Source organism: Rutilus rutilus (genome assembly GCF_951802725.1).
Source record: "Rutilus rutilus genome assembly, chromosome: 21".
NCBI lineage: Eukaryota > Metazoa > Chordata > Actinopteri > Cypriniformes > Leuciscidae > Rutilus > Rutilus rutilus.
In genome coordinates, this window is record NC_140226.1 from 22,423,749 (window position 1) to 22,446,064 (window position 22,316).

The 22,316-nt window shown below is 37.5% G+C and overlaps 1 protein-coding gene across 5 annotated transcripts; it reads left to right on the plus strand.

Moving 5' to 3' along the window:
- The first annotated feature begins 1,436 nt into the window (after positions 1-1,436).
- Positions 1,437-7,626, plus strand: tmem30b (transmembrane protein 30B). 5 transcript variants are annotated; one of them, XM_084394212.1, is made up of 8 exons: positions 1,437-1,574; positions 2,847-3,033; positions 3,347-3,454; positions 3,545-3,652; positions 3,759-3,849; positions 3,943-4,086; positions 4,198-4,404; positions 6,516-7,626. In XM_084394212.1, the coding sequence occupies exons 2-8, from the start codon at positions 2,848-2,850 to the stop codon at positions 6,695-6,697; spliced, it is 1,026 nt and encodes a 341-aa protein (XP_084250338.1). In that variant the 5' UTR covers positions 1,437-1,574; position 2,847; the 3' UTR covers positions 6,698-7,626. The 5 variants fall into 5 exon arrangements, with proteins under 5 accessions (XP_084250338.1, XP_084250336.1, XP_084250337.1 ...); XM_084394210.1 differs by having other exon boundaries at positions 1,437-1,565; XM_084394211.1 differs by having other exon boundaries at positions 1,554-1,685.
- The last annotated feature ends 14,690 nt before the right edge of the window (positions 7,627-22,316 follow it).

Consider the following 22,316-nt stretch of genomic DNA (forward strand, 5'->3'; position numbering starts at 1 on the left):
TATGAAAATTGTGGTCACATATGGTACAGATCGCTCAAAACATGTCATATTGGAAAAGTTTGACAACAGACCTTTCGCTCTCATGTCTTGAAGACATGGTGTTGGCTGACCTGAAGGACATCACTGGACCCCTTGCTGGACCCCCTGCAGTTTGCTTATTGAGCAAACAGCTCAGTGGATGATGCAGTCAACATGGGACTGCAACATCTGGACAAACCAGGGACTTATACAAGGATCCTGTTTGTAGACTTCAGCTCGGCCTTCAACACCATCATCCCAGGCAGCACCACTCCAGACTAAGTTAACCCAGCTCTCTGTTCCTAGCTCTATTTGTCAGTGGATCACCAGCTTTCTGACAGATAGGCAACAGCTTGTGAGAATGGCGAAATTCACCTCTAACACCAGCACAATCAGCACTATAGGTCTGGCGCCCCAATCTCTCTCCCCACTGCTCTTCTCCCTGTACACGAACACTGCCAAAGACCCTTCTGTCAAACTTCTGAAGTTTGCAGACGACACTACCATCATCGGCCTCCTACACAATGGTGATGAGTCTGCATAGGCAGGAGGTTAAACAGCTTGCTGTCTGGTGCAGTCATAACCTGGAGCTGAACACGCACAAAACTGTGGACGTGATTGTGGAATTTAGAAGAAACTCCCAACTCGCCATCATGAACAGCACTGATGAAGCAGTGGAGTCATTCAGGTTCCTGGGCACCATCATCTCTCAGTACCTGAAGTGAGACAATAATATTTGCTCTACTGCAAAAAAGGCCCAGCAGAGGTTATACTTTCACCAGCTGAAGAAGTTTAACCTGCCACGTGCTGCTGATGCAGTTCTACTTTGCAGTCATTGAGTCTGCCCTTCCGTAACTGTCTGGTTTGGCTCAGCTACAGAATCAGAAGACTACACAGGACAGTTCAGACTGCTGAGAGGATTATTGGTGCTCCCCTGCCCACAAACCATATACACCCAGAGTGAGGAAAAGGGCTCAGAAAATCATCACTCACATCCAAGTAACGTTTTCTTTGAACTGTTGCTGCCCGGCCGGCGCTACAAGAGCACCAAAAACAGCCAGGCACAAGATTGCCTCATGGCAGTCTAACTCATGAACAGTTTTGTTCTCCCCACTGTGCAAAGATAAATATGTGCAATATATTTATACATCATATAGCCTACATCACAGCCAATCTGCAGTATATATAGCTCACCTGTACAACTTTGTCTATTTTTGTTTATTTATAGATAGTACATAATTTGTATCTTATTCACATAGGCCTATATCTTTATTCTTTATGTTGTAACTATCTGTGTACTGTTGTTGACTGTGTACTGGAAGCTGCTTCTGTCACCAAAACAAATTCCAAACATGGCAAAAAAGCTAATTCTGGTTCTGATCCTGATCATAACAATCCACCAGTGACCAGACTGAAGTGGGAAAGGGAGGGTTAATGTATTCGACGTATGCGCTTTGGGAGCACGAGCCATGTGTGTGACGTATGCGCTATGGGAGGAGTATACGCAAAGCGGAAAAGCTAATCCAGGTGCGGCCACTACGGGACAGGTAAAACAGGTACTGGACTGTGTGAAGGTGTGTCTCCTGTTTGTCGGTGTACTGTGCGATTTTTTTTTAAAGCGGGCAACTAAAATAGGCCAAGCTGACTGCGCGGATCTTTTCCTAAAGGTTAGTTTTAACCCGTTTATTAAGCTTTAAGGTTTCTGATTTCTCAGATTGAGTGATTACTGATTGAGAGATTCATGAAGCACGGTTTCGTTTTCCTGCGACGTCACCCGTTGTTGTTGTTGTAGTGCTGGTGAGCTGATTCTCACAAAAATTTCTTTGACTTTATCATAGTAGGCTTAGGCTATACAACATTTTGATCAGTTTTCTATAATTATGTTTGCCGTAAATATTTATAAGGATCCAATAATAATAATAATTACATTTAAAGGCAAATTTATTACTGATATTGACCAAAACAATATGTGACTTGCACGTTCAACCAACCAACAATTGGTTGTTTCTTACTATGGGCACTGTGTGGACTTGGGCCTGTGGATTTAGGCCTATTATATATATAAACTCTTATTAATATTTAAACACTTTTTAAAACACGTTTACTGTCAAACGTTTTATTTGTTTTCACTGTCTACTGTCAATATCTAACTGTACATGCATCAGATAATAATTTCTAATTAAAGTCATAAACATCTTGACCACACTTTAAATCATGTATTGAATTTAATAACATTCTGTAATGGAAATGACATTTTTGGAATAAAATTGCAGACTTGCTTTATTTATCCTGAATACACATAATTAAATTACATTTGTACTTTTTTTATATAATATGAATTGAAATGAATTGAAAATAATGCTTAATATAAATGTTATTAAATCATTTAATTATTTTGTGTGTGTGTGTTCAGCACACATCACATGTGTAATTTGTATCTAATATTTATGCTCTTAATTATTGTTCTGTGGGGTGGAAATGATGCCACAATTGAGAGGTATTCTTTAATAAATGTATAGTAATCATTTCTACACAATAAATATTGAAATAGTTTATAATAGTAGATAGTTCATATTAATTAATATTTTTATGGTGGATTTTCATATTTTTAAGATTCGAGATTTTAAAATGGCTAAAATGAAGTCTTTTGAAAAGTCATTAATGATGAATGTTTCAAATGCAGTTTTAAATGTAACCTTAATAAAACAAAAAGATAAAAGTTGAACTCTGATCTGTTTTCCATTGGGCTTTAAAAAGAGTATTATTGTTTTATCAATGTAATTTAGGTGCACACAGTAAGCTTGTCCTTCCTTTTCTTAAATCATCAGGATGAAGAACGAGGGAGAGACGGCTGAACGGCCTGACAACACAGCATTCACACAGCAACGGCTCCCGGCATGGCAGCCCATACTCTCAGCTGGCATTGTCATACCTGGCTTTCTACTCATTGGCTTGGCCTTCATAGGCATTGGAGTTGGTCTGTTTCTGACTTCACAGACCATACAAGTGCTAGAGGTAAGTGTTTACTGCAGGACAACAACAGGAGCCAGTTCACTGGGTGGATGACATGGCATTTTACTGTAGAGTTTGTTCAGCCTCTCTAGTAGTTTAACAGTTGTACTGAGGTCGGTTTTTGCTCGTTTGTTAAAGGATAGACGACACTATTTAAACATTCACGTCTGTTTTAGAGTTATCAAACTCTTGGCTCTACATTACACTGCCTAGTACTTGAGTTAGTTTTGAGGTGTTATCACACCGGGGTGTTTTGTGCAAGGTGAGAGATGTTAATTAAAGATTAATGCTCTGTTTGTTTCTCACCATGTCACAGAGGGATTACACAGGCTTTGAGAAGGATTCACCCTGTTTCAGCTGTACGAACCCAAACACCCAAAACTGCACCTGTGAAATCACATTCGCCCTCAGTGAATTGTTTAAGGTAAAGTCTTTGAGTTTGACTCTCTTTTAAAGCCTGATATTTCTCTCTCAATGTTAGAAAGAGACTGATAATGGTCTGTGGTGCTTACAGGGCCCCATCTTCTTTTATTATGGCCTGTCTAATTACTACCAAAACTTCAGAAAATATGGTGTGTCAAAAGACGACTATCAGCTCACTGGCGATACAAGTTACTTCAAGGTTTGTGTCTGGCCAGAATGATCTTTTAAATGTTTATTTTATTTTATTTTTCTTTCCATGTAATGGATCATACGTTTCTTGTTTTTATTTTCATCTGACTTTCTAGAGTCCACAAGAATCCTGCTCTCCATTTGACTATGACTCCAATAAGAATGCCATTGTCCCATGCGGCGCTATTGCAAATAGCTTGTTCAATGGTATCATTTCTGTTTGGTAGATTATCTTTATGTATGCACTTAGTTCTCGGATGGATTACTAATATATTTTTTTGTTTATTTGTTTCTGCAAAGACACATTTGATCTTTACCAAATAATCAATGGTACGAAGAAGCAGGTGCCATTAGATGGTAAAGGAATCTCCTGGTGGACTGATTACAACCTCAAGTACAGGAATCCTTCGTTTGTGAATGGCTCCTTTGCAAAGGCTTTCGATGGTAATTAGCCTTCAATTTTGCAGTATAACGCAAAAGTCACTATCCCTGGATTTGATTTTTAGACTTGGAATATAACCTAAATGCTTTATCTTTATTAATGCTGATTAACAGGTACAGTGAAGCCCACAAACTGGCCCAAGCCAGCATATGAGCTGGACCTCACAGACCAGAGCAACAATGGTTTCCTGAACCAGGACTTCCTTGTGTGGATGAGGAGATCAGCACTTCCTGAGTTCAGGAAGCTGTACCGGCGTATCACAGAGGGTGATTATGGCGCGGGGCTCCCTGCTGGGAACTACTCTCTGACAGTGCATTACAGTATCCTTCATCTGCAAGTCAAATTTGATTCAAGACATTAATTGGGAATTAATAGTAGGATTATCATATTTGATTCATTCCATGTTCTTGAGTTTGTAGGATTTCATCTAAGCCACGTCATGGCTACAGTCAGAAAGTCTTCAGATATTTGTAGGCTCAAGACCGCATGGCATATGGCTTCAGTCCTGTTTCGCAGATGTCTTTTGACAGTGTTTGCCTGAGATCCAGGCAAACAGGGTTTTACATGTTGGGTGTGGCTTTTAGTTGGTCCAGAGCAGAATGTAGAAGAAACCGAGGTTTTTTTCTTTTGAATATGCATTGTGTGCCTATGCAAATCATTGAAAAGGCATGACAGTCAAAAGAGCAGCTGGGATTTGTCTTAAAGGTGCACTTTTGTAAATTTCCCTCCTCAGTAAACTATTTTCTGTAAAGCAGCATAAACGAGCGAATGAGACCTGAAGCCTCACACATTCAAGTTACAAATGGGCGTGCCCGCTCTTACGTTTCAAATAATGTGGATATACAAGTTTTACACATAAGGAAATGAATTGAACTATTTAAAAATATGTTTATGTACACTAACGGTCAAATATTTGGGGTTGGTAAGATTAAAAAAAAAACTCTCTTAAAAAAAGTATCTTATGCTCACCAAGGCTGCATTTATTTGATCAAAAATACAGTAAGGAATATTGTGAAATATTAGTACAAATTGAAGTAAAAGCTGAATTTTCAGCAGCCATTACTCAAGTCTTCAGTGTCACACGATCCTTCAAAATGTTGATTTGGTGCTCAAGAAACATTTAATATTACTATCAATGTTGAAGACAGTTGTTCTGCTTAATGTTTTTAGGGATGCCATGATACTTAAAAAAAAAAAAAAGATTCCTTTATTAGTAGAAAGTTCAAAAGAACAGCATTTATTTGAAACAGAAATCTTTTGCAACGTTCTAAATGTCTTTATCGTCACTTTTGACCAATTTAACGTGTTCTTGCTGAATTTTACTGACCTTAAACTTAGTGTACGGTAGTGTACATTCACATGAGATTAAGCTCTATATAATAGTAGATATACATGGAGCTGGTCTCCTAATTTTTGCTCACATGACCAGCTGAATACGTCTCTGTAACTCTCCTGTCATTGGACACTTGTGGAATCAATTGATTATGACTGGCATTAAATAGAGTATTTCTACAATGGTATCAGTGATTAAAACATCCTTTTACTTTAAAGGAACACTCCACCGTTTTTTTAAATAGGGCTTATATACCTTCTTTCCTACATTTAGATAGGTGGGCAAATGCATTTTTGTCTCAGTGCATGCGTTGTTTTAGTTTGACAGGGTCGGCGCTAGCTTAGCTTAGCATAATGAATGGAATCCTTTGTTGCCAGCTAGCATGTCCTGAGTAAAAGTGATATATATAAAAAAAAAAAACCACCTAATTACTTCTTGTAGCCTGCGTATTCACAACAAGTACAAATAGCGATGCAGATTAACACTAGTCACCATGATGTGGCAGATAGGCAGATATTGACTTGGGACTATATTAGGGGGAAGCACAGGCGAAGCACTGCTACTTGGGCGCAGAGATATCACGCCTGTGCTTCCCCCTAATATAGTCCTTAATATATAAGTCAATATCTGCCTAGGAAATCGCCTAGTGTTAATCTGCATCGCTATTTGTACTCGTTGTGAACCACAAAAAGTAATTAGGTGTTTTTTATTTATTTTTTATATCACTTTTACTCAGGACATGCTAGCTGGCAACAAAGGATTACATTCATTAAGCTAAGCTAAGCTAGCGCCGACCCTATCAAACTAAAACAGTGCATGCACTGAGACAAAAATGCATTTGCCCGCCTATCTAAATGTAGGAAAGAAGGTGAATAAGCCCTATTTCAAAAAACGGTGGAGTGTTCCTTTAAGTGTCAGTATGCGTCCAAAATGACTGGCTGTGTAGCATGATCACAACATTACTTATTGCAGATTTAAGGCAAAGTTTTTAGAAACACTTGTTATCTGAGTAAGCTTTACTGTTTTTTTTACTGCCATAGAAGTGCTCATGTGCAGCATGAATGAACTGTGTTTGTTCCTTAACCACGTCATTTCCAGACTACCCAGTACTGACTTTTGATGGACGTAAGAAGGTGGTCTTCAGCAATGTGTCTTGGATGGGAGGGAAGAACGACTTCTTGGGCATTGCTTATTTAGTGGTTGGCTCCTTGTGTGTGGTCATGTCAGTGGTTATGCTTATTGTTTATGCCAAATTCAAATTCTCAGAAGATGATGCATAGTGATGCATCCAAACGAAAGGAAAGAAATAAGTGGCTCATTAAGATGGAACCAAATTTTGAAAAACATGAACAAATCAAGTTCTATGTAATCATTTTGCACTCACTTGCTAAAAAGTTTTAACTTCAGGTCATTTATTTATTTCTTTTTAATCAGGAATTGTTTATTTATTAAAAGAACTTTAATAACAGGATATGCATTAGACTTTAGGAAAAAAACTCAATTATGCTAATGCTCAAAGAGCAAAAATCTTCAATCAATGTGACATACACTAAAATCTGAAGATCAAATTCGTTATCTGATGTCATTATTCAGGGACTGTTACAGGTTTTTAGTCTACTTAGACTGTCTCAGGTATAAAAGATGAATTAGCAGTTTAAATTTGATCTCTTGATAACACAATAAATGTTTAACCTATATATAGACAATTTTAGGTGCCATGTCTACCTGTCAAATGCAGGTTTAGTTTAATATATGGAAAATTAAAATTGATTGTGACTTGTATATTTTCTGTAATAAACTTTATATGCTGTTTTATAATATTAAAGTTTACACAAGTATTTTATTGCTGTCTTATAATATTTAGCCATAACAGCAGCACAGGTTTTGCTGTGAGCTATGACCGCAATAAGCATAAAAGATTTTATTTCCAACCAAGGGAAGCCTTCTGCTTTTAGATTGCCATTTGTACTGGACAAGTTAAATGAAAGTGAAGGGTGAATCTTGACTGACTCACAGAGTCTTTGTTTGCATGCATCGGTGATATTGATCCCTGTTAGTGGAAGAGATTTCACTTGGGTGCAGTATTCTGTGCAGAGTTTAGCTCTAATTCTGCACAGTGGTTCTGTGTTTTGTGAAGGTAACAGCGTTTGAGAAGTGAGGATAAAGCTTCGTTTGATCTCACTCATAATTAAATGCTTTGATCAAACTGTAATATTTCAAACTTTTATATTATCTGGATCTGATTTTTAAATGGGCTATAGGCCTATGTAGAATTCAGAAACCTGTGTTATTAGCGACACCGGTGGCCGTTAAGTGAACTGCAGCCAGCAATTTATTATGCTCAGCTCAAGTAGGCCTACGTACAAGAGACTGAACGTGATTCACCTTAGTTTTAAACAAACATCCAGATGCTGCTGAGTGCGACGTTTATAGATGAATATGTAAATATGTGCTGCTCGCTTTCTTCTCAATAAAATAATCACACAACAGAAATGTCAACGGTGAGAAATGTGGATATGTTTGCACTAACTCAATTCACCGGCATCATGTCGACAGATGAGGTAGCCTAATTAAAGTTATTTTATATTTTGATTATAAATGTGCTTTATTTGAGACTATAGACAAAGTATATCTGACTATGTGAGACTAGTTTGAATTAATCCGTTGTCTTTGCACGACACAGCATTCATTTCAACGGAGGCTCTCGGGAGCGCGCGAAAACGTCACAGCCTTTTGATTTTCCAGGCAAAAATAAAAAACATTCTAGGCTTTCACAACCTAGGAAGTCTGGGAAGCTATACGTTGGTAAAGAAAGCGATTAATACATGATAATATAGTTCAAAATATGACATATACAGGCCTTTTAATTGAACTTGAATCCTATGAAACCTTATTGTTAAACATGCTGTCCGCACGTTTGGTAAGTAAAGGTGACAGTTATATGATTTTTTAATAAAAAAAAAAAAAAATTATGTGAAAGAAGTAATTTATGTTCACCAACGCTGTAGCCCATTTGTTTGATCAAAATACAGTAGGCTAAAAACAGTAATAATGTGAAATAGGCTACTCTTACTTTTAATACTAGGCTATACTATTAATGCAGTAGGCCTACTATTACTTTTATGTCATTAATTTAAAATGACTGTTTTCTATTTTAAAGTGTAATTTATTCCGTGATGACAAAGTTGAATTTCAGCATCATTACTTCAGTCTTCAGTGTTACATCCTTCAGAAATCATTTTTAAATGCTGGTTTGGTGCTCAAGAAACATTGTATCATTGTTAAAAACATTTTCCTGCTTTAATATTTTTGTGGAAACTGTGGTACACTTTTTCAGAATTATTTGATAAATATAAAGTTCAAAAGAACAGCATTTATTTTTAATAGAAATCTTTTGTAACATCAATGTCTTTACTGTCACTTTTGATTCATTAAATGTTTCCTTTCTGAAAAAAAAACAAAAAAAAACTTCACATAGTTCTTTTGAACGGTTTTGTAATATAAGTATAAAAAGATTTTGATTAAAACAACATCTGCCAATGATAAAGAAGCAAGTGAGCCGATGAGCATCAGGAATGAAAATCGTAACACTGCTCTATGTGCACTAGGTGGCGTGGTTGGGTCAATGTTTGCAGTAAAACACCTGCTGCCACCATCTTTCTCTTTTTGTAAACTTGTAGCTGTTGTAGGCCTTTAAATATCTACTGTGTAATTAACCATTTTACGTTCCAAGATGGCTCTATTATTAAAGCTATAGTAAAGCTCTGCTCAAATCCCTTTGTTTCAGTTTTTAATCTCATTAGAAGGATAAAAGCCTCACCTTTGCTCGGTTGTTAGGTGTGTATATATGAGGTGCACCGGGATGTTTTGAGCGTGAGAGAGCATGTGGCGGCTCTCTCGCCGATGACTCTGTGCCGTCGTGGCCAGGCTGCTATCACTGTTTTGTATTATTAGCCTGTGATATGAGTGCCTTCATTTCCTGTTCTTTCAGATGGGCGAAGCAGGCCTGATATTGGAAAAGCTGAGAGAAGCAAGTGAAAAAAAACAACAACAACAACAAGACCAGAGGTGCATCTCTTTCTCTCACTTAAATTGTTTCTCTCTCTCTCTCTCTCTCTCTCTCTCTCTCTCTCTCTCGTCCTAATATAGGCATTGCATTATAAGTGCAAGTGATGATGGATCTTGTGTGGGTGATTTCTCTGAAGAGCGAGTTTATGAACAGAACAGGTAGTCATTATTATCCTACTGGGTTCCGCCCTTCTGGAAAGCTTAAATAGGCTATATTGTCAAGTAATTTCATTTTTCAGACCCCAACCAATAATGCAGAGCACTTTGTCATTATTGATGTCATAAGTGTTGCTATAACAACAAATCCTCTATATAATGACCAGTTTCTTGATTATAACAAGCACGAAAGGTTTTTATTTAGGAGCAGTGTGATCCTGAAGAGCCATTAGGATTGGACAACTTAAATGAAAGTAAAGGGTCGAATCTTTACTGACTCGCCAAGACTTCATTAACACACTGCGGTGATATTGATGTCAGTGGAGGAAATTTTAGACTAGTATAGGCTAGTCCTCACAGTGATTCAGTCCTGCACTGTTTGCAAAGTGTTGATAAACATCAATTCAAACGAATTCAAGCATTCGAATGCTTTCGCACGTCCTACAACGCCCTTATTTAAATGAGTGCACTTCACTCAAGCTTTAATAATAGATTGATTCCACGTTATCAAGCAATTAGGTGCCGTGTTATGGTTTCTGAAGTGATGGGAAGCCTTCGCTACTCCTCTGAGTTTTTAGAGAGGGTTTTAGTGCGGATTCGGCATCACAGAATGTCAAACAGTTGCACAGCCTACGTGACCGCAGGCATTTATGCAAAAAATACATGAGCAGATGTATCCAGTGATGTCTGGGTGTCTGTCTGGAACCGTGATGTCGCACCCATCAGTTTCACACAGATAACAGCTTGCTCGTTGACCAATAGGAGAGAAACAACACTGAAGAGGTGTGTATTAAAGGATAGGACTGCAAAAACAATAAAAAAAAAGTATTTTTGTTTACCAATACAGATATATCCAAACATCCAAAAAACTAGATATGTTTGCTTGAGAAGCAAAACTGACCAATACACTTTTGGAGTTTTTTGTTTGTTTGTTTGTTTGCTTGTTTGTTTTAAGCATAAACATCTCTAGCCGACATTTTTATTAAATGTAACCTATCCTTCAAATATTTCCAGTAAGATTTTATTTTTGTTTTAAAGAAATTAATACTTTTATTCAAGAAGGACACATTAAATAGATCAAAAGTGACATTAAAGACTTCTTTTTGCGTTTTTACAGCATAATTTTCATAACAATATTAAGCAGCACAGTTTTTCTTCTTTTTTTTATAATTGATAATAATAAGGAATGTTTTTTGAGCACCAAAACAGCATATTAGAAGGATTTCTGAAGCACAAATTACATTTTAAAGTATATTAAAATGGAAATCGGTTATAAATTGTAATAATATTTCACTAAATTATTGTTTCAGTGTATTTTTGGTCAAATAAATGCAGCCTTGGTGAGCATAAGAAACTCGACCCCAAACTTTTGAAATGTAGTGAATGCTTAAAACAAGAAAAGGTCATATACATTGCCTTTCCGTTTGAACTAAGGTTTGAGTTTGATAAATGATTTGCATATCATGCATATATAATGTAATTATAAACCAAAAATGTGGAGTAAATAAATAAGAGCTCAATTTATTCATGAATTGGATTAGATATTGTGTGCATTCCAGTTAACATTGATTCATTTGCATGTTCAATGCTGATAGCTTTAAAAGGACAAACAGCATTACAGTGAAATGATAGAAATATCCTGAAATACACATAATACCCTGACGTATTTAAAGATTCCCTTTAAATGGTTTTCCATTAACATGAAATGAAACTTCTGATAACTGCACCCTGCAGCTGAGTTTTGCAAATGATCATCAATCTCTTGACATTAATTAGAAAAAGATTCCCACAAAAGTGAATGCTGGTCCCCACACTCCCTCTGGCCACCTTCATTTGGGAAAGAATTCAGTGTTGGGCTGCACAGTCTTCACTTTGGGAGAACCATTATCATAAAACTATAAGACGTTACGAATGCCAAAGAAATATTATAAACTGCGAACAGAAGATTCTTCATTTTAATGCATAATCTCTATAACAAAGTGGGCAAATGTATAATGTACACGTGTGAACTTGATCTGGAAGAGGTGCGACAGAAGGAATGAAAGACATAATACATTTCAGGCAGTAGGAAAGGGAGTCTTGACCTTCGGCGTCACATTTAGCAGGTCTAGATACAGTCTTAAATTTGCTACATTGTCTCTCTCATTAAACCCTGATTTGCCTCTAATTGGAAGTAAATGGCTGGCAGTTCACTGCTAATCACTGTAATTGTGGTCTCATTTTGTGTGCTTGAAAACTAGCCTGCTCTGACTTCATCAGCCACCCAAGAGCAGAGTTTGAGGTATATTTCATTTAATCAAATTAATATTGATTTAAAGTAGGGCGCAATTCTTGCGTTTTACAACACTCAGCTCAGATAGTTTCAGAATGCCCCTACACTCAATTATTTGAATTGGTTTGTATGTTGAGTTGCTTGACTTGCATTTGTTATTTTTTCCGGCAAGCGAATCTGTAAACCTTCACAACAAATTTGAGGAAGTGCCTTGTTGTTTTGCTCTGTGTGACGGTAATGAGAATTGGCATCTTTATTTTGGATCTTGTGAGAACCCAACGGTTACCCATCATTGCATGACTGAGGGACACAAAAGTTCTAAAATAAGGGACTGATCGCTGTGTTTGACTGTCTCTTTGCTTTTTGTTTGTTTCATGTCAGATGTAGCCACAGAGATGGGCTGAATCTATGCAAAACAGGGTGTTAGTTTCGAGTCCGCATGGATAAATTTAGCTACTTTGTGTCACCTCACTGTCTCCGATATAGACATAAACTCGCTGGCTGAGTTTGGGATTCAGGCCATTGTGGTTTCTAGGTTGCCTCGTGACTTTGTCTGTTTTTGTGGCAGTCCTCCTGAGACTTTGTGCTGTTTTTATGCACTTATCAAATCTGTAAGAAAATAGATTTAGTATGAAACTATACATTTGGTGTTTTCATGATGCACTCTGCTTTACATTCACTTTTGTACTGATGATTGTGTGCATTATGTAAGCGTCAATTAGGCCACAGTACAGCTGAAGCCACCAAGAGCTGCAATTGTGCTTTTGCATTCTCACAATCCTTTGGAATTAAGTTATTTAAAAATATGAAAATAAAATCAAAAATTGTAAATGAAAAGTAATACTATTTATATTTAATTCAGCATGAATCAGAAGTTGTGATAGTCTTTTCTTCCCTATTGTGATGGATACCTAAGTGAAAAGGCTTCTCAGACAAGAAAAAAATGTAGGGCGGGACTTGATTGGATGCTTGTGGTTTGCTATTGCTGTGATCTCATGTGAGTGACAGATCGCATCGCCCTCGCGCCAGTAAACACGTCATCAGAGAAGAGATGTCGCTGCAAAAGGGATGGGAATTTAAAAAAGAAAAATGATGAGCACAGATAAAACGTAATTGTCATGGCTGGGTTGCGGAAACAAAGATAAATTGATCTAAATGCAGCATTTTTATTAGCAGAACTCAAAAAGACAAACACTCAGGTGCAAACTTGAGGCAGGAACAGAACAAGTATAGCGTAACAATAACGGACAACTGAACTGAACAAAACACAGAGCTCAAATGAATCAATTAACAAAATTAATTTCAGGAGTGACAGATAATAAAGCAATAAAAATCCATGGAAAACTAAACATGTATACCAAAGCAACCCATAAACAGAAATAAAACCAGAATACCCATAGCAATAATAATTACCGGAATATTCCATTAAAAAAACAAGATTTGTCCATTGTGGATTCATCGTGACTTTAATATTTATATCAAAATAAGTTAATATAATTCAATATTGAATAATATAAATGAAATGAAATTAATTATTATGTATATTTCACAGAAATTAAATGTTATTTTATTATTATTAGGAAAATATTTCAATTAGGTGATATGAGCCTTGAAAATAAGCTATGAATTCAGAAGTTTATACAGATATTTTCATATTTTTTTTGGTCAGGGGCGCTTGAAGCAACTGCAGCATATTTATAAAATGCAGCATAGGAAATATAACGTTTAGTTACTTATTACTTACCAAGTGGTTAGTTTTATATGAGCTTTTTTGTTTGTTTTGTTACTTTTTCAGACCCGGAAATGACTGCAGTTCGGAGCAGTAATCATTCTGGGCAGATGGCTTTGCTTCTGCCGTTTAAAATTGTTTCATATTTGTCAACTTTGGCCATTCCTCCCAAGGTTTCTTTCTGGCACTTAGACTTTTTCTCGCAATGTCCTTGTGCTTGGTCACCGGGGGGTTGATATCCTAAGCCGCTTTCTGTAAATCTCCATTGTTGAAAGCCAATTTACAAGTTGAAATCTTTAATTCGAACTTAGAAATGGCATTTCTGTACCAATACAATGTCTATTTATATGTGTGTTTATCTCTCTTTCACACTGCTTTTAATCTACTACGTGACTGATATTTATCTCCCGCTCTGGCGCTGCCTTTCTTTTTCGATAGCGTTCTTCAATAAGTGCGTTTTGATAACATCGGCAATGACTTTGGGTCTACAAGTCTTTTTCTGAACACATACAGAGAAGACTGTGTAGAAATTGGCCAAAGGTTTTCATTGTCTGAATATTTTATATTTATTTTACAGAGGTTACTCTTGCAAAAGCTCAGGTGGTTTGAAGGATTTTCTTCTAGGTTTTAAGGATGATGCTTTTCAAACTGAGCACACATGCATAGACCTATAACATGTCAGAGCTTTAGCAAAATGGGAAGATTTCCTGTGAATATATTGATGGTCCAATCCTCACAAAGCTGCTATATTGCTTCAGAATATTAATGCTTTCATGGTGTTTTTAATGGTCTTTTTTGTCCTTTGGTTTATGACAACCGTGGGCACAATTAATTGTATTTGTATAAAAATAACAGCATATGGGTTTGGAATTACATGACAGTGAGTCAAATTGTGATAGAATTTTAGGTGAACTATTCCAAGTCTCTCTTATTCTGCCCTCCTGTCTAGGAGAAAAAAAAAAGTATATTACAGGTCTCATTTGGGATTTTTCTTTCTTGTGATGCAAGAACTTTGAATAGATCTTCCCACATTTTGCAATTTTCGCACCTCTCATGTATTCTTTGAGCCTATTAAGTGTAGTTTTATATTTATGTGTCAGTGTTTGATGGTGTGCAACATGGAAAAGCTTAACGGGAAAGTAATGTTTCACACTGCCACATCCACTCAGTGCTGAGCAGATGACACTGCCCTTCACACACTCTGTCTTCCTCTGCCCATCAGCCCTGAGGCTGTTTCAATCTCAAACAATCCTTTTGGACTGACGGAGCAGTTGGCATGTTGTTGCATTGTAGAGACTGACTGGAGAGCTATAAGGAGTGACAGCAAAGAGAGAAATGCTGTGACATCACACAAAAAGCGTGTGACACCACATCAATTGGAATTCAAGGGAATGTTGTGTTTAAGGGATTAGTGCACCTGAGAATTAAGCCTGTCATCATTTATTCACCTACATGACTATCTTTCAAGGGAATTGAGTAATGTGCTGGGTTCTATGAAATTGCCATGAATGGGGACTGGAGTTTTCAAGTTTTAAAAAGGGCAAAAAGATTACTGACGGAGGATTTGGTGTGCAACAGATCCTGAGCATCATTAACAAATATCGGTCAAGTACCGTTGCTCCATATACACATAGGGCCCTATTTTAATGATCTGAAACGCAAGGATCAAACGCACGCTGTCTCGGGCGCTGTTGCTATTACACCGGCGGGATAAAGGATTGGGTTGGGTTAGTCTAAAATGGGTTGGTCTGAAGTAGCTACATTACTCATAGGTGTGGTTTGGGCGTAACGTGAAATAAACCAATCAGAGCATCATCTCACATTCCCTTTAAAAGCAGGCGCGCTTGTTCCATGGCGGATTGCTATTATAACGGCGGATTTGCCAGGCGCACGCCAGTAGTGGTTCACAGCCGAGGAGACCAACGTTCTCGTCAGGGTCGTAAAAGACAGAGAAGTGACATTGGGGATGGGAGAAACCCACCCAAATAAGGTTATAATTGTTATAACAGGCGTATAATAATTTGGGTAAATGTGTAAGCTAGATTTATGCCTATTTTTTCACATCTTCATGGACACCACAATGATTTCCCTCATGTGGAATATTTTTCTTTGTAATTATGTATGGTTTGCAAAAATGGCAACTGCTGCATCTGTGTGAAGATGAGAGAAGCAAAGTGTATGCACGTTGTGCACACCCTACATTATGGCCAAGTATGCGCCCTTAAAATAGCATCTGAATGCGCCATTGACTTAGACTAGGTTTTTCCTGGTCTGTGGCGGAATTGTTTTCTGGAACTGCAAAATAGCACCAGGAAACGTTTGCGCCGGAACACGCCTCCTCTTTTCGCTGAACCGCCCCCCGGGAGCGCAAGTTCATTCCCTAATTTACCGACGTGCGTCTGCTGAGGGAAAAGTCCGCTGTGCGTCGGGTGCAAAATAGGAATGACACATGCGTCGGTGTACAAAGTAAATTGCGCTGGGTGCAAGATAGGGCCCATAATGTCACAAGTTTATTTACCGGTGTGAAAAAAACCCTCAACGTGACATCCATAGTTCATAAGCTATACGACAGTTTTGAAATTGAACTTGTTCATTGATAATATGTTATAGCTGCACCAAGATAAATGAGTTAGTGAGTTGAACTCGGGAACTAGATTAGCTCAATTCATGAACAAATTATACACACAGATTTTGTAAACTGGTGATTTAAAAGAGTGATTCGTTCAGCAGTGAGAATGTGCTATCATGTGCTGTCACACATATGACTATTTGGAATATTTTATGCTATACTTTTATGATTTGTCATTTTTGAGTTTGACAGCTCCAGGCCTCATTCACTTTCATTGACCAGCATTCTTTTCAAAACAAAAAAGAAATTCATACTGGTTTGAAGCAACATAAGGGTGAGTAAATCACCCTTACGTCCGTCCTTCGGATGAGACGTAAAACCGAGGTCCTGACTCTCTGTGGTCATTAAAAATCCCAGGATGTCTTTCGAAAGAGTAGGGGTGTAACCCCGGCATCCTGGCCAAATTTGCCCAGTGGCCTCTGTCCATCATGGCCTCCTAATCATCCCCATATACTGATTGGCTTCATCACTGTCTCCTCTCCACCAGTAAGCTGGTGTGTGGTGGGCGTTCTGGCGCAATATGGCTGCTGTCGCATCATCCAAGTGGATGCTGCACATTGGTGGTGGTTGAGGAGATTCCCCCCTTCTATGTAAAGCGCTTTGAGTGCCGAGAAAAGCGCTATATAAATGTAATGAATTATTAAATGATAACAGAATCGTCAGTTTTGGGTGAGCTATTCCTTTAAAGCATTTTCAGCCCAGAGCTTTTGATGAACCCACCAGTGTTTACATGAGCCTGAAGAGCTGTCCATTTGTTTTTCTGTGGGTAGCAGGTGTATTGCCGTATTCTCCTTCATTACATAAAGCATCTTTCTCCATACACTTAAAAAAATTGAACCAAGTTTTACTGTGGTTTCCAGTTTGCACTGGATCACTGTACACACCTGTGTAAGAAACACCAGTGATTTTAAGACTGTCTTTGGTTCACTGCAGTTTTAAGGAGAAAATAGCCTACTCAGCAATGGAATTTATGAATTTGCACATGGTTTGTCTTAAAGCATAACACCACATAGACATATAAACAACATTAAAAGCTTGATTTTCACCACAGGGGGACTTTAAATATTTTGAATGCCTCTTATGCTCACCAAGACTGCATTAATGTAATCAAAAATAAAACAAAAAAAGTCATATTGCAAAGAATTATTACAATTTAAAAGAACTGTTTTCTATTTTAATATATTTAAAAATGTAATTTATTCTGTTATGGCAAAGCTGAATTTTCAGCCACCATTACTCCAGTCTTCAGAGATCATTCTAATATGCTGATTTGCTGCTCAAGCATTTCTTATGTTCAGTTGTGCTGCATAATATTTTTGTAGAAACAATGATTTTTTTTGTGTGAAAGTTTCTATTTCAGTGATGTCAAGCTGAGTAGCCCGCTGTAAAATCTCATTCATCCAAAATCCTGCTCACTGTACATTAAACATCCAATACATTCTGTTTGGTTACTACGTTTACATACACTTCAATTCAGTTACATTTTCAGTCGACTAAAGCAATAAAGTCTTTAAATGCCACGCAAGTGCTGTATGTGCTTTATGAAATCATGTCAGTCCAACATTTTATTTTGTGCACAATAGAGCTGCACGATTAATTGTTAAAAGATCGCAATCTCGGTTCAAACACCCACGTGATCTTATTTCAAAATGACAATGATTCGGCTATGCCTATTAAACATTTGACTAGTATGATCGTAGCAAGAATTCTATGGTAGCGATTAAAACAGAGTAAATGAAAGTTTACCTTTTGAATCATGTACCTTCAAATAAAGATAGTATCGTTACATCGTTACGCCAGTAGGTGGCGACAAGTGACTTAAAACATTTATTTGTCATTGAATATTTGTCACATTCATTCAAACTGATTTTTTAAAAAATGCTAATACAAATTAATTACTTATATTTTTAAATCGACTACAGCAATTAACATTATGTCAGAACCTTGAGTGAATTAGTCCCTAAATGTTATTTTGTTTACTTGTCTCTTCAGAATCGTGGGAGAATCGTGATCTCTATTATATATAAAAAAAAAAAGTGATTCCCAATTTATCCAGAATCGTGCAGCTCTAGTGCACAAGGTGTATTTCATTTGTCAAATATTCGATTATGCATTGTGTTGTGTATTTAGGCAGAGAGCTGAAACTTGACAATGCAAAAATCTTCTGCAGCTTGATCATAGCTGTGCTTGTAAATTAACTTTATGTCATGCAGCAGTTTCGCATTTATTGTGCTCAGACAAATTGCTTGTCACTAGAAATCTATCACACCTGGTTAGGACAAAGAGTAACCTTGTACCCAAGATCCTCTGTGGCACGTCCCTGCTGACCAGTAGATATAGTTAAGGAGGCCACAGCTACCTTGGGTAAGGCATGGAAGAATGCTAAATGGTGTGTGTTACATTTCCACAGCCCCTGAGGCTTTGACCTGAGTCTATTAATACTGTTTTCACACACATGTAGAGCATGATAAACTCTCAGCAGTCTTTGTAACCCCTGACTGTGGTGCGAAAGCTGTGAGCGGACTGCTGGACAGCTGGATTTCCTCCATGCTGACAGCAGTGTCACAGAGGTCAGGCTTTCCCTCATTCTGATTAAGGGCTTGGATCTGCCAGGAGCTCATCATGTCTTTTATCAGCGTTATGACAGCTCCTCTACTTTACTGGGTAAGAACTGTCAGGCATCAATCCCCTGGCCTCCCAAATAGGTAGGTGTGCGTGTGTGTCTTACTCTACTAGGACATCTTTATTCACCTTTCACAGTAAAGACCTGAAAGAGAGAAAAAACACAGGTGTAGTGTTGTATTGTGCTCAGTTTGAGCTTAGAAGAGAAAATATTATAGCACAGTATATTATAATATATTTTATAAATATATTAAAACAGTTGCGCAGGCCTGTTATCACAGCAGGGATAAGTAACTATGCAAATAATAAAATACAATTACATAACCATGTATAGGTAATTACATTTAGAATTCACTTGACATTTACCAATCAAACACTCTAGCAATAAAGAATGTCAGTTACACCTTTGCTGGTGTTTATGCATGTATGAAATTGCTACTCTTCCTGTTCATTTTGCATGTTAATCATTTTGTTGGGTCTGTTTGTTAGGGGATTTACAGTTAAAGACCCAAGAACCAGATGATTAATTAAGACCAGGAGTTAGAAGTGCAGTCAATTTAAGACAAGAGTCAGAATTGTAATAAATGAAATAAATGTTTCTACTGAAGATAGTTTGCAGTTTCATCATGCAGAAGTCAGCTTCAAGACTCGCAAGGAGTTCGTAGGCCGCCCCGCTTGCAGTAACAAAGATCACAGCAATTATACCCTTCACCAAGGTCTATGCTACGTCCTTGCTTCAGGTTTAATGATTCTGATTGGCTAAGAAATAGATAAACATAAGCCCCTTTCACACAGAGATTCTGGAAAATACACGGATAATGTGGTTTGATTTTGATTCACACTGCCAGTGATTTTCCGGAATCTGTGAGTGCGTTCACACACATCCCGTAAAGATTCCGTAAAGACATGTGACGTCAGGATGTGACGTGTAACGTACGTATCGAAAACATGTTGCGGTACAACAGCGGAAGTGTTTGCATTGCTTTGAACATCATGGCAGCTGATCAGGCACTAACGCATCGCGTACCATTCCACAAAGCTGGCAAACGATCTCAGCTTCAGCGCGGATAGTAAGGCGCTCCCTGGTCTCTGCTTCATTCCAGTTTGCAGACATTTTTTCGTTCTTTCTTTGTTGATGACGGACACAAACTTTCTTCTAAGAGCAACAGTCAATCTCCAATAATGCCAGTTGTTCCTTAACCTGTAACTAAGAACACTAACACACACAGCTTATTTAAGGCTGGGTTTGGTTGGGCTCTAAGTACGATAAGCAGGAGAGTCTTCCCAAAACATCTAGATAACATGTTCTTTCTCTCAATGAGAGAACACTAAGAAATGGTCACTTAAACTATTGGTTCCAATGACTCTTATATGTTTTAACACGTTGTAGAACTTTCTCAAACAAAACGAGTGCATATCTGGAAGCCGGCTAAATGAGCAAGCACTGTTTCTGTATTCCTAGCATGGGATAGACCCGCAGTCACCTCTCAGATATTTAATACAAACATTAGAGAATACATGAAAAGAACATTTCAGTAATCACACTGGTAACTTCTATAACAAAGTAAAATCTCATTAGCCTAGAGAAGTCATTCAACTCGTGTGATATTTAGAAGGAAAAACATTGATTAATACCTTGATTATAATCACTCATTAGATATACTTGTTTGGATGCGGCAATTTTTTTGCCCTCAAATATGGGACAATTTCATAATATACGGGATGGTTGTCAGCTTTATGTGTGCGTATTGGTGGTCTTCTATATCTCCAGGTTGTTTTGATCACAGTTGGAGTGGAAATAGTAAAAAGTATTTCTCTCCGTTTCGTCTCCACTGTGAAGTTCTCTACTCTTTGTGTTCAGATAAACTTCACACACTATAGAGTGCTGACCACCAACCCTCTCCTTCCTCTGATCTGTGTAATGCCCATCTCCTTATCCCTCTATCATTTGAGTTTCCATTTACACTTTCTCGGTCTCTCCCCTTCATCTCCGCTTTAAGTCTGTCCTGCTGTCGCATTGTCCATTTCTCCTTTTCTCTTTCCTGTTTATTCAGTCCCTTTTTCCAATTCTCAATTCCTTTCTGTCTCTCTTCTGTCATTTTGAGTACCATCACATGTTCATTGGCTCTTGGCCGATAGAGCTCTTGGACTCTGAGATTAAGTGGCTGTCTGGCCTAATCTGAGTTGTGCAGCAAGCTATGAAGTTCAGGTTGAAGCAATGGCCAGCCTTTTGAAAGAGATAAGAGGCAGACAGAAGATTGGAAGTGTGGAGTGTGGTATTTGACCTATAAACAGAAATGATAACCAGCCAGGAGTCTAGGACACAAAAATATCTGGAGTCCCTTCATGGGCTTGATTCAGTATGGATGCTGCAACATATTGAGTAAACGCACTACCTCTATTTCAAATTCTATACTGGCAAGTAACTAGATGAAGGTAGCAACGCCACTAACTTTGTTTAGCTGGTTTCACCTGGTCTCTTGGACTGACCAGCTAAAAGGTGCCCTTTAAAACCAGCCAACAGACCAGGCTGTAAGAACTGGGAGATCATAGGTTCCTAACGATATTTTTTTTTTTCCAGCAGGGTATTTACAAAATATTTTAATGTGTAGTTAAATTCTACTTATCAAATGCTGTTTAATGCTTTCGCCTTACTAAGCTGGCTACTTTTTAGTACCTTGTAGTGTAGCTAACTACTTTTTCAAAAGGGTATCTATGGTAGTTCAACTTTAACTTATGGGCCTACCTTGTTGCTTGACAAGCAAGTCAATTACACTTGCTATATAGTGCGCCTCACATTGTATGAGGGACTTGACAAACTATTGTTAATTGAGACTAAGTCGTACAGTTCTTTTCAACAGAGCCAGGCATTAGCTCTTTGCTAAGCTAACAACTGACTCAGTACTTGATCTTACTGCCTCAAACAACATTTAATCATTATAAAGTTGTTTATTGGATAAGTTTATTCAAGTGTGCTATTATTTTGATAGTAGGCTACTTTTTGTTTTGTCCCCCCTTTTGAATTGACTTCAAATCTACTTTACTCTTTCCCTGCCATTGACTGAATTTTCCAGCTTTCCATGTTTTCACTGTTATATGGTAGGGGGTGCTATTATGCATCTTCTGAAACTCCGGATCAAAACACAGGTGAAGAAGAAGCAGAAACAAGTGATAGTGGATCAGAATAATTAATTAGTATACTTAAAGTGCAAAAATTATATATAAATAGTAAACTATATGATATGTTCACTTAAAAAATACAAGTAGTTGCAGTATAAAACAACTAAACTAGCAGTTTACAGAGTACAAAGTACTTTTTTATAAGCTAAAAAATGTGCTACAAGTATTTGACTAGTAAACTATCAGTATACCTATAAGTTCACTTGTAGTATAGTTGCAGTACAACCAAAAAAAAAAAAAAAA

What these genes read in the sequence shown, in the direction of transcription:
- tmem30b (XM_084394210.1), top strand. Translation starts at nt 1,501, where the DNA reads ATGCGCTATGGGAGGAGTATACGCAAAGCGGAAAAGCTAATCCAGGTG. An exon ending in AGACCATACAAGTGCTAGAG is followed by an intron (nt 3,034 to 3,346) that starts GTAAGTGTTTAC and finishes ACCATGTCACAG; the next exon opens with AGGGATTACACAGGCTTTGA. An exon ending in GCGATACAAGTTACTTCAAG is followed by an intron (nt 3,653 to 3,758) that starts GTTTGTGTCTGG and finishes CTGACTTTCTAG; the next exon opens with AGTCCACAAGAATCCTGCTC.